This window comes from Mytilus galloprovincialis, chromosome 3, assembly GCF_965363235.1.
Source record: "Mytilus galloprovincialis chromosome 3, xbMytGall1.hap1.1, whole genome shotgun sequence".
Lineage (NCBI taxonomy): Eukaryota > Metazoa > Mollusca > Bivalvia > Mytilida > Mytilidae > Mytilus > Mytilus galloprovincialis.
In genome coordinates, this window is record NC_134840.1 from 81,386,517 (window position 1) to 81,404,014 (window position 17,498).

Below are 17,498 nucleotides of genomic sequence, written 5' to 3' on the forward strand. Positions count from 1 at the left end.
CCAATGAGAACTCCCCCCTCCAAAAAAAAATATAAAAAAATAAACAAAACAAAAAAAAAACCTTTTCACTTTTTGGTAATGACAAATACATATCATTAATTTCTGAATAAAACAGATTTGTTCAGAGTCCTTCCCTCCTAAGGGCTATTCCAGAAAAAAATGTATGGAGGGGTTGGAAGGCACATTATATTAATAATACATGGGTGATGGGTATCAGAGCAACTTTTCACACTATAATGCACTATAATTCTCAATTACAATTGTCTGGGTGGCGGGTGCTGACAAAAACTGCCTTCCAACCCCCCCATACATTTTTTTCTGGAATAACCCTAAAAAAAACCAAAACCCAATAAGAATTAAATAAAGAAACTGATATTTTGAAATGAAAAGACTCAGGTTTTATAGATGTTGAGATTGGAGTAAATATATAGTTTTCTTTCAGTTTTGAATGATACAAAATAATTTTACAATTCATTAGAGATTGATTTAAATGTAACGTTGTTTTATTTTTATTTTTTTAGAGTTGTAAATGTATTACGACATTGGGTTGATCACCATTACTATGACTTTGAGCGTGACATTTCATTAATTCATAAACTGAAGGAGTTTCTTGGTAATGTGAAAGGAAAAGCCATGAAAAAAATGGCGGAGTCCATAATAAAAGTCATTCACAGAAGAGTAAGTTATTTATTTTTATCAAAATTGTATTTCTTAAATATATATTCTCATAATTTTAATAATCAGTGTTGGAAATAAATATTATGTTTTAATAGCAGAATTGATATTCCTTAATTTCCAATACTTTGGATATATGCAATCCTTGAAATTTACGTAAATGTGGAAAATTCTTACAAAACACTTAATGTCTATTCAGAACTGCTTGTTACGTCTTTGCAGTATTTGTTAAAGGCAGGAGTTTTTTGTCTATGATTAAAGCACTTAGTTCTTGACAATGGTTTAATTCCCAAATTAAATGTCTTTTAATCAAAAATAATTTTGGTTTCTTCATCTATGTGCTCTGATACCATTTACGAAAATAGATAAATATTCTGGCAATATTTTTGGGAAGACCCTTGAGTTTTTAGTGTATTCAAAAATAGAAACGATCTCCTTATTATCTGTCAAATTTTTTTTCAATCTGATTAGAATTCAGATTCTGTGTCTTACAAGGATCGGGTAAAGGTGTATTCTACTTTCTGTTAAGAGACCTTTTGGATTCAATCAAGTTTGGTTCTTTGTTTAGGCTGCTTCAACAAATCATTTCTATTTTCAGTTTGAGAGTATGAGTACAGAAAGGGAGTTAACTCTCCAAAAACAGCCACCTCCAGTGGAATGGCATATAACTAAAAAGAGAGAAGAGTTTCATTTAATGACGGTTTGTGACTACTTAAAATGTGAAACTATTAAAACATTTGTAAAATACAATATGAAAATCAGTTCTACCAAACATAAGTTTTTCATGTTCAAAATTATCTCAATTTGTCAAAATTGGTCAAAAAGGACAAGTTTTATAAAAATCCAAATGAAATTCCAATTGCAATCATCAAATGATTATTATGAATAGAAACAAAAGCACTGTAGTATTTAATCCTTATAGTGTCTTATGAATTTATATTGAATAAAAACATTTTTTTAAATATCAAAAAATTTCATTTTTCAAAATAGCAATAATAAATTTCTGATTTTTAATTTTATAGACTAAAACTATGACTAGAAGAAAATATACTGATTATATTTATAGACACTTGTTAAAAACATAAGTTTAACCACATATCTTTTATTTTCAGCTTCATCCGATAGAAATAGCTCGACAGATTACATTGTTAGAATTTGATCTGTACAGAGCTGTTCAGCCATCAGAATTGGTAGGCTGTGCTTGGATGAAACAAACCAAACATAAAAATGCTCCAAATCTTCTAAAAATGATCAGCTTTACAAATAATGTAAGTAATGTCCATGTAAACAGTACAAAAAATAAAAATAAGTTGATCTACAAGTATCCACTTAAATTCAAATCTAGGAAATTACAGGTAACAGTACAGACCAACAATGAGAAAAAGACATTCGGCTATAAAAGGCCCTGACACATAAAATATTAAACACTCAATAGTCCTTTTGCCAATTACTGATTTGATTCTATTATTACACACTTTTTAAACAAATTACTTCCCTTTGTCAATCATTAGACTGGTTCCATACCGGACAAAATTGGCTTTTTCCAATGCAAAGCATGATGAATTGAAAGTGATGTATTGGCGGTTAAACTAATTTTTCATGAAAAATCATTTCTGATGTCAAAAGTATTTAGATAAATAACAAATTAATGTAATTAAAAGATTTAAAAACCTTACAGATTACTCACATTCCGCACAGGTAAATTTGCTCTTTCTGCTAGCTCTCCATTGTAAATAAAAATTAATGTCCCTCATAAAGGGAGACAACAAAAATAAAGGTCTCTAATAATAGGGTCAATTATGGGAATCGGCAAATAGCCTATTGAGAAAACTATTGACCTAGATATAAAACTACATACCAATATCAAATTTATAAGTTACATATACAATGGTTAAAAATACAAAAACATATATAAAAACACAGAATTTTGAAATTCAATTCTTCACACTGACCAAGTGTGAACCTGAGAGAGGATGTTCATTTAAGACTATGTAAAATGAAGCTTGATAAGTGTTTGCTTAGTATCAATTCTCTTCATGCAAATTCCAATAATTGACTTTCTTTTTTATGCTAGGGAAAGAGGGCATGATATTTTATCCTTGAAAGTCTCTATCTATTTGTTCATCTTTTCTTTCATCCTTCCTTCTGTCCCTCCCCCTTCTGTCTGTCCCAAAAGTATTTTCACATGTCATAAGTAAGTTTGAGTGGGGACATTTTTGTCTCAGACAAATTCTCTTTTTATCATAACAAATTTGGTTTTATCAAATACAAAAAACACAATACAGAAATGCTAGAAACAAATAGTTTAAACTTAATTTATTTTATATTTCAGTTTACGTTTTCTTTGGAGAAGTGTATTATTGAATCAGAAAATTTAGAAGAAAGAGTTGCTGTTGTACATAGAATTATAGAAATTTTGTTAATATTTCAAGAACTGAACAATTTTAATGGTGTTCTAGAAGTGGTTAGTGCAATAAATTCTGCTCCGGTTTACAGACTGGAGAAAACTTTTGAGGTGAGTGTGGTCATTTAAACTTAATTCTCATCCATTGGTGTTTTTTTTAGCATTTCCGTTATTGTCTATAAGCATCTTTCAGAGTTAAATGTCAGATTTTCTAGTGAATTCAATGAAAAAAAACATTGTTTTCCTGCTTTTTGGGGTAATTACAATAGAATGACAGCTGCAAAACTTTACAAAGATAACATAAGGAGTGAATAAAAAGTGTGGATCTAATTTCAGAAATTATTTAAGGTATGTATGGTTGTTGCGATTTTAGGAAACGCTATCGCAACTATAAATGTAACTTTATTTATGCGAATTCAATTATTATAAATGCAAAAATTTCTGAATTTATATAAGCATGAGGATGTATTAAAAAAATATGCAAGACTGCAAATGTAAGTTATTTCTTCAATCCTGTACCACTTTTTCATGATACATATATATTGATATTAAGTGGTTTCCCACGATTTCAATATGAGAACAGTGCATTGGTGGTTTAAGTTGCTATTTCAATGTCACTGAAATGGGCACAGGTCAAGGTCTGTCTCCTGCCAAATTTTAAGAAAAGTTGTTCTACCTGTGTTGGAGTTATTGCCTCTGAATTTTTTTATGGCCCTGCAACAAAATTGTCGGTGCCATAAAGTTTTACCCTTGTCCGAAATTCCGTAATTCTGAAATTCTGAAATTCCATAATTCCGTAATTCTGAAATTCCGTAATATCCGTCATTCCGTCATTCCACAACAAACCATTATACAGAGTTTTTTTTCTAAACACCTTTGGATATTGGGCTGATTTTTGGTATGTGAGTTACTCATGATGAGTTACAAGTCAAATTTAAGTTTTGTTCCGCTCCGCTAATTTTTGCAGAAATTGCGGCCTTTGGACTGTGATAATTTGTTGAAAATCACAGTTATACAGACTTTTTTTCTATATCTTTCAGATATTTGGCTGATTTTTGGTATGTGAGTTACTCATGATGAGTTACAGATCAAATCTAAGTTTTGTTCCGCTCTGCTTATTTTTGCCAAAATTAGGGCTTTGGACCTTGATAAATTGTTGAAAATCACAGTTATACGGACTTTTTTTCTAAACGCTTTCAGATATTTGGCTGATTTTTGGTATGTGAGTTACTCATGATAAGTTACAGATCAAGTTTAAGTTTTGTTCCGCTCTGCTAATTTTTGCCGAAATTAGGGGCTTTGGACTTTGATAAATTGTTTAAAATCACAGTTATATGGACTTTTTTCTAAACGTTTTCAGATATTTTGGGCTGAATTTTGTGATGTGAGTTAGCCAAGATGAGTTACAGATCAGGTTTAAGTTTCGTTTCGCTCGGTTAATTAATTTAGAAATTACAGGCTATGGACTTTGATAAATTGTTGAAAATCACAGATATACAGACTTTTTTCTATACGCCTCCAGATTTTGAGCTGATTTTTGATACAGAGACTACCATCATGTTTGTGTCCACATGTGTTATTGAAATTGCGGAATTTCCAACTTTTTGAGAGAGGGCCATTCGTGTCGCTTTGACACATCTAGGTTTTTTATAAATTTCACAGTTTTGGGTTTTATCTTGAAATTGAAAACTATAAAAGATAGAGAGTAGTTTTAAACAGTAAAGATGACCTGAATGATATTTTCTACTAAGTGGTCAGTTGGCATTTTAATTTTGTAAGACATTTTTCATACAACCACACAATTTGAAAATGTAATTGACAGAAAGACGAAAACCATAATGAACTTATTGCAATATTGTTTTATTTTACTTAAAATTAAACTCGGATGCACTTTGTCTTTGCCTGCGCTCACCTTTGATATTAGAATGATAAAACAGGCAGTGATTGTTGTATTCACTTCTACTGTGTATAATCCTCTGAATAAGTAGGAGCACACCCAAATACAAGAAAGATAACTTAATTATAATTTTCCTTGTACTGAAATACCTATGCAAGATCTGTTATATACTTCTGATTCTAAGATTTAGAGGGCTTTTGAGCTATTGTGCAAAGTGAAGATGGTCTTGATAGGGGGATCATTTTCTATATTATTTATTTTTATACCAATTTTCTGTATTTTGAATATTTAAGCTTCCATTATTCTCTCTTCCTCATTTTTTGCCCCATTTTTCTGTATTCTTCATTTTCAATTTTAAAACATTTTCTCCATTGTGTAGCATATACAGACCATACACTTATTATAAGGAATGGAACATTGACCATGTTGACCTAAACAAAATACATGCAATATGTATCATTTGAACAGCTGTTTTGTTTTATTAAACTTTATTGTTTTCTAATGAGATACTGAAAAAGAAAACAAAAGTACACGTTTGTTTTTATGTATTTAACTCTATGCATAACTACCTTAGTCCTACCATGTGAAGCTGCTGCCCAAGATTGGTTGGTTTATTATCACTGGAAAGTGACTTAAAGCCTTAATAATTCTATTTATACCCTGAAAGTTGACCCTTATGTATAATGCTTTTAAAAATGATGATTTGGTAGAAATTGACATGAAAATGACTGATGTGTAAAAAATATTTAAGCAGTAAAGCGTTGATTTTGATTTACATTACTTTAAGTGGTAAATTGTTATAATTATAATTTATATTACAGGCAGTTCCTAATAGGTTGATGAACGCTTTTGAAGAAGCTAGACAACTGAATTCGGATCATGGCAAAAAGTACATGGAAAAATTAAGATCCATAAATCCTCCTTGTGTTCCCTTCCTTGGTAAGTTGTCTTTTTATGCCCCATTATGTTTGTCCATTCGTTCATTCGTTTGTTTGTCTGTCCCACAGTTTTTGGTTGAGGTAGTTTTTTAAGAAGTTGAAGTTCAATCAACTTGAAACTTAGTACTCATGTTCCCTATGATATGAACTTTCTAATTTTAATGCCAAAAAACGGTCCACTGAACATATAAAATGATAGTGCGGATGGGGCATCCGTGTACTAGGGACACATTCTTGTTTATGAGTATTATTGCGAAAGGAATGAAACCTTTCAACAGAACCAATACCTATGTGTCAATTTTTGCAAGTCATACCTGCCAAGTTTTCAAAATGCCCATGGGGGTTTTGCGTGCAAGATGGCTGTCATACTCCTAAAAAACTTCAAGGGGGCCTTCAAATTCAGTGTAATTTTGTTTCTTGGCTTTTTCATTGTAAAATTAATTGTTTTGTTAAAATTGTAGACATAATTGCTCTTTAAAAATTTCAAATTTGGGAGCCTCCATGGGGGAAATCCCCCGCAAATAGTGACAGTTGGCAGGTATGGCAAGTTCTCTCAGGATTTTATTCAATGTTCCTTTAAATTTCTTCTTGAAAACATCAAAAGCCAATCATTTATTGACAAATATAGCTAAACAAAAATTTAACTCCCAAGTGATGAAAATTCTTTTGCAACAAAATTGTCATTCAGATTTTATTGTCAGACTTTTGATATCCACAAATGATGTCAACAGATTTTTTCATTGGTTTTATCCGGATTTTCTTCATCACGGTTTGTATATTATGCTTAAGGACATGTTTTAGATGCAGCCATTTCTGCCTTAAAGTTTGATTAACAAAATCATCTCTGAATATGTAGGTGATAAAATAGAACTAAATTAAAGATGTCCTCATGAAAAAATACCTTACTGCATAGTCTGTTTATAATCATAAGAAGATGTGGTATGATTGCCAATGATACAACTCTCCACAAGAGACCAAATAACATAGAGGTTAACAATTATAGGTCACTATTATGCCTTTAATAATGAGTAAAACCCTTATTGAAATATCAGCTATAAACGAACCAGAATGACAAATGTAAAACAATTCTAACAAGAAAACTAATGGCATCATTTATGTACAAATAATGACCAAAAAACAAATATGATGTACAGCAACAAACAAAGACCACTGATTTACAGACTCCTGAAATGAAAAATTTTTTCAATGATTTTTTGTGGGCTATAAAGTACTGTTCCATGTTACGTTCAGACAAGACCATGTTCATAACTGTCTTTCATTTGCAAGAAGATGTTACTTAAATACTTCAAAATGTGAGGCCATACTTCTGGTTGCTATGAAATCGGAGGTTGCTAAAATTGACACTGTAACAAATGTTTTTTGATTACTTAAATGTTCATAATGTAAACTTAATGTAAAATTGATGTTTGTTTGTAGGTATGTATCTGACAAATATTTTGAAGATTGAGGAAGGAAATTTAGATTTTTTACCCAATCGTCCTCCTGGGTTAATCAATTTCAGTAAGCGACGGAAAGTGGCTGAAATCACTGGTGAAATTCAACAGTATCAAAATCAACCATATTGTTTGAGTATTCAGCCAGAAATTCGGGTAAGTTAATTAACTAGCCAATCTTAACTTGTGTGTTTCAAATATTATTAAACACAGACTTTATCCTGATTTTCTACATCATGTCATAGTACCCTCATATTATGGGTGTTTTCCTGCTTTTTAAAATGCATTAACTCACAATTTCCATTGAAAAAGCATGCATAGTACGAATCTATATGATATACAAAAACATATGATCTGGGGATTATAAGTACCAAATAGTACCAACATAAACAATATGTTGAAGGCCATACGGTTGCCTTGAATTGCTTACATCCACTTCATTTTGAACTCTGCTAGATATATACTTCTCATTGTCAATCATACCACAACTTCTTAATTAATGCCTCGTTCACACGGACATTTAATTTGAATTGAATTCAAATCGAATTCGCTAATCGCGTTCACACACTCTTTTTTAATTCGAATTAGCCAATTTGCATTAGAAATACGTTTTTGTTAATACGAAATAAAAGTTAACGTCGTTTGGACAGTAAAGCGAATTTGATGCGCATTGCAATTCGAATTAGAATTGACGTTAGGACGTAAAACGTTTCGAACGCGAATTAAACTAATTCGAACTAGTTAATGCGAATCGAATTCGAATTACGTGTGAACTCAGCATTACATAGTATGTTATGGAATGGGATCTAACCCAATATAATTGTGTATTTATAATATTTTTTAAATAAGAAAACGTGATTTTGAAAAATATTAATTTATAATTTTGTAAAGACTCCAGAATTTAATGTAAAAGATTGAGGGGAATCTGAATGCAGATTTATATTAAACCCAGCAATTAATGAAATTTTATTGACATTTTCCTTTAATTATTTCGGCTATCATCACCAATCAATTTAGAATAAATGTTTTCGGACCCCACTTTATAAATTCTAGAACAGGTCTGATATGTTACACCATTTTCCAGCTTTTTAATATAATATGCATTATTTGATCTTTGCAGGAATATTTTGAAAGTTTAAATCCTCGTGAGGAATTGTCAGAAAAGGAATTTAATGATTACCTATATGAGAAATCATTAGATATAGAACCAAGAAACTGTACAAGGCCTCCAAAATTTGTATGTATATTAATTGAAAACATGTCATTATGTTGTAAACAGATCACTTAAAAATAGCTAGGAATTAAGTGTAATAGAAAAAAATGAATTATCAAGCTGATATCATAATTACATTGATTATGTTATACAATATAGCGGGGTATTTTCGCGGTGTACTTATAAATTGGCGGAATTTATTTTGGGGAAATTTGTTCTATCTGCGAAAATAAGTGAAAATTTACACCCCGGGAAAATAACCCACTATATGGTACATTCATAAAATTATGCAGATGTGAGCGTTATACACATTCAATTCATAATTATCTATATTGATTGTTTTAAAAATTGCACACAATAATTTCTGAATTTACAGTTATATGAATGAGATGATTTTACCAAACATTCTTATTCTTAAGTTAATTGGGTTTATTTCAACAATGTGCCTCTGTTACAATGCTCTCTTATAATACAGGAGTTTGTGGGTTCAATCCATGGCTTGGTCGAACAAAACACTTAAAAATTGGTATTTGATACTTTTCCGCTAAGGACAGGACATTAAAGAGTAAGATTTGAGACCAACTTTTATACCAATTAATAAAATGTATATTAACCTTTTGAAAATTTGTTTCAGGCAAGAAAAACAGAATTTCCATTGAAGTCACCGGGAATCAGACCCATTACAGCAAAACATTTAACACAGAAACATGCATCATTTCCATTTAACGCAACATTTGGTTCAATGAGAGAAGATGCAGCTGATATAGAAGCATCGTCTCCCCATAACACAACACCATCAACCCCTACCACACCTCTGTCACCACCACATAATGGAGACAACGTGTTCTTACCAGTCACAATCGGCCAAGGCATAGGTAATGTTGGTAGCCAAGGAGGCAGATGTTTTAAATTGTTTAGAGTCCCAATCATAAGAAGATGTGGTATGAGTGCCTATGAGACAACTCTCCATCCAAGTCTAGATGTGTGATAAAGAAAACAATTGTAGGTCAAAGTGTGGGCTCACACCCAACAGCAAGCTAGCTATATAAAGGACCCGAAAATGACTAGTGCAAAATAATTTAAACAGGAAAACCAACGGTCTAATCTATATAAAAAATGATAAACATTTATTAACCATATCAACAAACAACTATCTTTCTATCAAGTCACTACAATTTAGGATTGTGTGCTCTCACCACTAAGTTTCTAATCACAATCAAACAGGCCATATGTTATGTTATTGCCACTGAGGCAGAATTTTTAATTCCTCTGGTATCAGGTCCCTCTATTAAAATGTACCTTTACACGAATACAGGCAATGCATTATACCTTTTCATTGTCCAATTTGATTAAATTATGCATTTGAACACTTTTTTCTTCTTCTTATTTTTAATGAGACAACAAAAACTTATATAAAGGAAATTAACAATACATGTATATTTTTCTGTATAATTACAAAAAAGGTGATGTCTATATGACAAATAATTTATAGCTAAGATTATAAATTCAAAAAATGACAAATAAATACACTGGTTAATAAATTGAAGAAATTACTTAGCTATGTTTTATAGGTTATTTTATTGTATTATATATTATGTATCATTTATATAAATTTTCCAAACAATTCTATTGCCTATGGAGTATAGCTTATTCTATCAATAATACATTGGTCATTAAGCTGAGAAGTAAAGGTTATCCATTTTCAATATGGAACGTCTGCATCTTGGTTGTACACAAATGAAATCAAATTATTTTTTTCAATTTTATTTTCTTTGAAAATCTGTTAAAAAAAAATAGAACTAAAAATCCTGATAAAGATAATATTTTTACTTTGTAGACCACAGTACAAATCCATCACAAAATAATGAATTTCCAGAAAATGAATTACCAATGGATGGACTTATACAACCCCCACCATTACCGCCAAGGAGGAAAAATCGTGATAGTGAAGACGGTTCACCAAGAATTGACAATGCTCCAGAAATCCCTCCTAGGGGTCTGCCGCCTCCCGTTCCCCCTCGCAAAGACTCAATGTTTGGCTCACTTACACGCTGTCAAAGTGTTTCACAACAACAGCCAACGAGGCATTTATCTGGTCATTTTCAAAACTTAAATGCAACATTACCACGGTGTAGTGCCATGGAAAGGGACAGACCAACAATACCAATAAACTTTAACGGGGAGGAAAATATTTCATTGACAACTACTCCTAAACTGCCGCCAAAGACTTATAAACACATTAGACAACAGAGTAGCTAGAATATGTTGTTGTTTCATTTCAAAATCTACAGAGAGCATGGAATGAAGTTTCTATCATGGATTAAAGTGATTGGATAATAATTTACCAAAGAATGGTGTCTGTTTAGAATGGGATATTCTCTGGCAGAATATAAAAAACAGCTGTGCTGCTAATTTCTTTGCTTAAATAAGACGTGTCATCGTATGATACAAATCATTGTGATGTCATCGTATGATACAAATCATTGTGATGTCATCGTATGATACAAATCATTGTGATGTATTCCAGTGTTTTGACCCAAATACATTTAGCTAGTGCTACCTGAGCTAGTAACTTTGATAATCAGACGTTGCTTATTATAGCAACAAAAGAAATGCAATATACACTTGTGTGCGTGTGTGAGTGATGTTGATTACGACTATGATGAAGGACATTTCAGGGATGGGAAATATAGAAAATATGTTATACACAGGTGAAACTTTTTATGGCAAAACATTTGTAGATAAAAAATGAGTGATGGAAAGGAAGGGTTGTACTATGTCACTTTGCACTGTTAGATAATGATATCTTTTCTTCAGTTCCTTTGTATATTGTTAATTTACTATTACAGAAGGCAAACATTTACATGTACAGTTAAAACAAATCATGTGTGAACTGATTTCTTGCAACTCAATAAGTTTCATTTGTAGTCAAACGCCATTTAGGTATTGAGATTAATATTGTATGGTGAATGACTAGATTTGTGTGGGTTTGCCTTAGATTTATATGGTCTCTACAACTTGAACAAATTATATACTAGTTGCTCTTGATGAAATTTAAAAGAGAATTGTCCATTAACACATGGATACTTTCTAGTTAAAAGTGAAACTACAAGATAACCAATTTTATTCAACGGTCTAGTCTATTTAGATTTTTTATGAAGCTTTTTGAGAGAATGTTTAGTTTTACCAAAAAAGGGTATTTGTGACACTAAAGTAAATCAGGTGCATCTTGGGTAAAATCTAAGGTAGTCGTATGAATCAAGAATTTAATTGAACATTATTGCTTTCAATATCAAGCAATTGATTAAATAGTTATATATCAGATTTAACTGAAGAGTTGCAAGAAAATTTATTGACACTTGAATGATTTTTGCTGTTAATTAGTATTTTGTTATGTTAATAAAAGGATCTCAACCTGAATATGTATGAAATATGTGCCAGTTGAATTAAGAATAGTAATGTATTAGATGAATTGTAAATCAGAATGTTAAAATTAGGTAAAAACTAATGCCTTCTGCAATAAGCAATAGTTTTGTTATGTTCATTGTTGTCAATTTTGTGTTAGAATGTACAAGAGTTGCAACAATATAGAAATGTTTTTTGATTGGAGAAAAGATATCATTGTCATATTACTCTGGGAATATGGCATTATGGGTAATTGTTTTAAAATCAAGTTGTCACAATGTCTTCCATTTTCGTTCATCAGTTAATAATTTCTGTTAATAAAATACCAGCATATAGATAAAGATAAGATATGGTCTTTACCTATTTAAAATCATTTTGTTTAATCATATTTTTTTCAGTTATCATGGATACAGTCATATTAAAGATTTTCATTTCCTGTTTGTGAATATTCTGTGAAGTGAGGAATTTAAAGATTGTTTGTAAATATATTACAGCCGATTGCATTGAGTGTGTAGGTAAAGGTAATATGTTTAGTAAACTTGCTTGCTAGCTAGCTGAACGGTGAAGTCATTATTAGGTAAGGTATACTACCCTCCTTTTGTAGTAGCTTAGAGTAATCTGTCTGACTAGTCTACTCTTGAATGAGGATGGTTTACCTAACCTAAAAATGACTTCAAGGTTCACTTGGCAAGCAAGCTAACCTAAGATATTATATTTACCTTCACACTCAATGCAATTGGCCGTAAAGCTTTATTGTACAATGCCATATTTCCACAGTGTTGAACCAGCTTGTCCACGTCAAGAAATGGCCAAAGATTATTGCCAAAGATTTTTATTCTGTAGCAGAAAAATGTGATAGATATGATTTTAAAGTGCTTTTAACTCTTTGTTGTTTATTTTATTGATCTGTCTGGCATAGATATTGTTTACTGCTAAACTGCTGGCGATGTCACTGTTTCCATATTATTTTTTTTGCTTTCAGTTTAATATATTTTAAATAATGCAACAAGATTGAAAACTTTTTGCTACCAACGACATTAACATTCATTTACTATTAGATTATGCTGATTTCATATTTAAGGTTCTAAATATTCTTATAAGCATAGACATTTTTCTTGACTGAAGAAAGCATCTGTCAGGGAGAATGATTGCTGTGACCTATATTTCATACGTCCTAAGATTAATAACCATATGTCTGTTCTATAGCTCACTGAATTAATTGGGTCTAGGGCACTGCATTACATGGTTTCATGATATATAAATGGATATGTAGGTTAACATTAAGGACAATTAGGTCAGCATTTCATAAGTTTAGGCTTTAAAATATCTCTTCTTAAAAACAGCAAAATACACAAATATATTTGTCTATAAGATAGTTTTATAAACTTAAATATAGGTTCCAGGGGGAAGAAAATTATCAGGCAACCATTACATCAGATCAGACTAATACAAAAGCTAAAGAGAAAGAAAAGAAATAAAAAAATTTCATCTTAATTATGAGTCGCAATTTGCTTTTAGGTTTAAAACAACCAATTGAAATTCAATTTTCACTTGAAATACTATTAAAAATATTATCAGGTAAACTTAAGTTTACCGCCATTTGTATCTATATGTCAACATTTGTCTTCCAATATTAAAAAACAAATCACATGATACTACAAAGGAGCTAGTTCAGTTCCCATGACAACAATACAAAGTAAATGTTTTAACCACAATCTTTATAATTGATGGATATAAACTGGTTGGAAGTCGTTGGTAGCATCAACCCCTTCCTGATTATGCACAAAATATTTGCCACTTAACTTTTTGCAAACAACAATCAATATTATCAACCCGGTTACAAAAATTTTCTAACAGTTCTTTATAATACTCTGAGACAGTCTATGTCAAAATTTAGCTTTACAAATTATTTAGTCTTTAACAAAGTTTTATATTGAACACAAAATTTGTGAAGCCAAAAATATTATTTTGTATTGAGAAAAGAATTCGTTTCTTTTATAGTTTCTTCAGACCTGTAGACAGGAAGAAAGTAATTGTTTTGATATTTTGTATGTTTATTTAAGGATGTAGACCTCATTTCAGGGAGATAACTCTTAAAATTAGTGATGTGTTTGTAAAAGCCAAGTTTCATTAATATATTTTAAGCATTTACCTGAATCAGATTGAAAATAATCTATGTAACCTAGAAGCTTAGAATATATTTAAGAAAATGGTTGACACAAACGTACTGATAATTTTAAAAGTTATCTCCCTGAACTTAGGTCTATCTTCTTAATTGTTATTTTCATATTTCCTTTTACATTTTTGTAGGAGTTTATTTTATACAATGAAATTTTGTCATAATGAAAAACTGGTCAGTTGTTTTGATGTGGACTCCTAGTACAGCTGGTTTTGAAATATATTTGGTTTAGTGACAAGTCATGTTATAGAAATATGTACCAGGCTTCATCTTAATCATTTAAACAACATCCAAAAGGATTTATTGTTTTCTTTGGCATACTTTAAAATGTCCAAGACTTTGCTATTTTAACTTACATATCCTCTGTTTCATAACGCAAATTATTCCAACTTACCCGTTAAATTATAGTGTTTGATTGTCTCCCTTGTGAAACTGTTAATATTTTTTTACCTAGATGTAAATTTTTGATTTTCATAGCCATGGTTGATTTACCGATGATAAACCTTTAAAAGATAACTGTATTAGAAGATTTACATGCTTAAATCCAACTAGCATAATATATTTTATGACCAAAGAATGTTCATCACTGTTCATGTCCATCTGGAGGCCTTTATAAAGTATCCTATCGATTATATCAGGAGGGAAAAAAAATATTCATGGAAGTTGATTTTGTTTCCCAAAAATTACTCTTTGTTCTTTTGAGAAAAAATATTGAAACATGGCCTATCTTTTCAGTTGCTATGTTTTTTTATTCTGACATCTCAACTATGTTGTCCATATTTTCGCAAAGACAGTTAATCAATCTTTTCTTCTTTTTAAAACTCATGATTAATTGCTTATTAACCAAAGTATATAGGTACCCCTGTCTTATAAGCACAGCCTTCCATTCAAGAAATAAATATTCTAAGACGTAGTCTGGTACATGATTTTGTGTGATACATTTATCCAGTGCAATGCCACAGTAATGTCAGCAGTGGTTTTTTTATGTTTTGAAGACTGCCTTATGTGATTGTTTCATATCAATAAAAGTTCTTCACAACATCAATAAGACTTATGCTATTATTTCTTGTAAGGTCTAGAGTATGTAAAGCAGATTACATTCATATTTCAACAAGAGTCATTGTCCCGACTATACATGTAATACTTGCTGCTGGACTTTAAGCAGCCATCAACTTATCAATTTTCTGAGGAAATGTTGGAAGAAATCTATCTTTAGACTATTTTGATTGTCAGTCATATTTTTATACAAAGTTGTATCACAATAACAATCTGGTTATAAGACGCATTGTACGAGTTTGGGAGATTGTGTGTTTAATCCTAGCAGGGTCAATAGTAGAGACTTAGAAATGGCAAATACCAGAGAAAAAAACCTTCATTAATTAACAACTGTTTTACAGGCTCCTGCCTAGCAACAAGCGGATATGAAAAAAAATCTGCAATTCTTTAGAGAGAGATATTTACATGGACCATGAATTTTAATTCAGTCTTTTGTGCAAAAATATAAAATCTGTTCAGGTAATACACAGAACATTGTTTACAAACTGAATGTTTCCAAATCAAGATCTCTGTGGAATGACTCCCTTCTTTACTTATGATTAAATTAATATTGAAAGTCTGGAATATGAAGGTTTTACTACAAGTATCACACAAACTTAATATTATCAATTATCATTGAAAATGAGGCCAAGGTCAGATGAAATATGCCAGACAGACATGTACACCTTACAATTATTCCATAAAATACATCAAATATAATTGACCTATTGCTGTTAGTATTTGATAAACTGACAAAATCATGAAGACTTCACATTGACCAATGAACCATGAAAATGAGGTTAAGGGTATATAAACCGGACAGACACACATGCACACCTTACAATCATTCCATTCAAACACAAGAGTGCACACGCTGAAATGTCTCGCCTTCTATATTAATCATTGATATCATGTTGATAGTCCTAAGTATAAAGCTAAGCTTTATTACAACTGTCACATAAACTTAACATTAACCAAGATAACTAAACAAAGACCAATGAACCTTGAAAATGAGGTCAAGGTCAGATGAACCATGCCAGGCAGACATGTACAGCTAACAATGCTTCTATACAACATATATAGTTGACCCATTACTTATAGTTTAAGAAAAATAGCCCAAAACACAAAAACTTAACACTGTGCAATGAACCGTGAAAATGAGGTCAAGGTCAAATAAAACCTGGGCGACTGACATAAAGATCATAAAATATTTCCATACACCAAATATAGTTGACCTATGGCATATAGTATTAGATAAAAAGACCATAACTCAAAAACTTAACTTTGACCACTGAACCATGAAAATGAGGTCAAGGTCACATGACATCTGCCCGCTAGACATGTACACCTTACAATCATTCCATACAACAAATATAGTAGACCTATTGCATATAGTATGAGAAAAACACAAAAATTTAACTATAACCACTGAACCATGAAAATGAGGTCAAGGTCAGATGACACCTGCCAGTTGGACATGTACACCTTACAGTCCTTCCATACACCGAATATACTAGCCCTATTGCTTATAGTATCTGAGATATGGACTTGACCACCAAAACTTAACCTTGTTCACTGATCCATGAAATGAGGTCGAGGTCAAGTGAAAACTGTCTGACAGACATAAAGACCCTGCAAGGTACGCACATATCAAATATAGTTATCCTATTACTTATAATAAGAGAGAATTCAACATTACAAAAAATTTGAACTTTTTTTCCAAGTGGTCACTGAACCATGAAAATGAGGTCAAGGACATTGGACATGTGACTGACGGAAACTTCGTAACATGAAGCATCCAGGTCTTCCACCTTCTAAAATATAAAGCTTTTAAGAAGTGAGCTAACGCCGCCGCCGGATCACTATCCCTATGTCGAGCTTTCTGCAACAAAAGTTGCAGGCTCGACAACAAAAAGTGTCATAATTGCTTATAGTATATGAGAAATAGACCAAACAGCAAACGCTAAGCATTGCCCAATGAGGTCAAGTTCAGAAGAAATTTGTTAGACGGGAAAGTACATCTTACACTCATTCCAGACACCAAAAAATTGGAGGCCATCTTGCTTAAAGTATCCAAGATATAGTTCCAATTCAAAAACTAAACATTGTTCACTGAACCATGAAATGAGGTCAAGGACAAACAAAACCTGCCAGTTGGACATGTACACCTAGCAACTATTTTATACATCAAATTAAGTTGACCTATCACTTATAGTATTTAAGATAAGGACTTGACCATACATAAAAACTTAACCTTGATCAATGATCCATAAAATTAGGTTGACCTCAGATGGACTA

General features: G+C 31.4%; 1 protein-coding gene across 1 annotated transcript in view; it reads left to right on the top strand.

Annotated features, from left to right (window-relative positions):
• The window catches only part of LOC143069107 (son of sevenless homolog 2-like), a 42,754-nt gene extending 27,541 nt beyond the window's left edge, over positions 1 to 15,213 (top strand). The window contains exons 16-24 of the mRNA XM_076243568.1: positions 522 to 678; positions 1,274 to 1,375; positions 1,788 to 1,943; positions 3,008 to 3,190; positions 5,798 to 5,915; positions 7,352 to 7,524; positions 8,489 to 8,605; positions 9,216 to 9,456; positions 10,419 to 15,213. Of these exons, the coding sequence (XP_076099683.1) occupies positions 522 to 678; positions 1,274 to 1,375; positions 1,788 to 1,943; positions 3,008 to 3,190; positions 5,798 to 5,915; positions 7,352 to 7,524; positions 8,489 to 8,605; positions 9,216 to 9,456; positions 10,419 to 10,840 (1,669 nt within the window). The 3' untranslated portion in view covers positions 10,841 to 15,213. The remainder of the gene's footprint in view (positions 1 to 521; positions 679 to 1,273; positions 1,376 to 1,787; positions 1,944 to 3,007; positions 3,191 to 5,797; positions 5,916 to 7,351; positions 7,525 to 8,488; positions 8,606 to 9,215; positions 9,457 to 10,418) is intronic.
• The last annotated feature ends 2,285 nt before the right edge of the window (positions 15,214 to 17,498 follow it).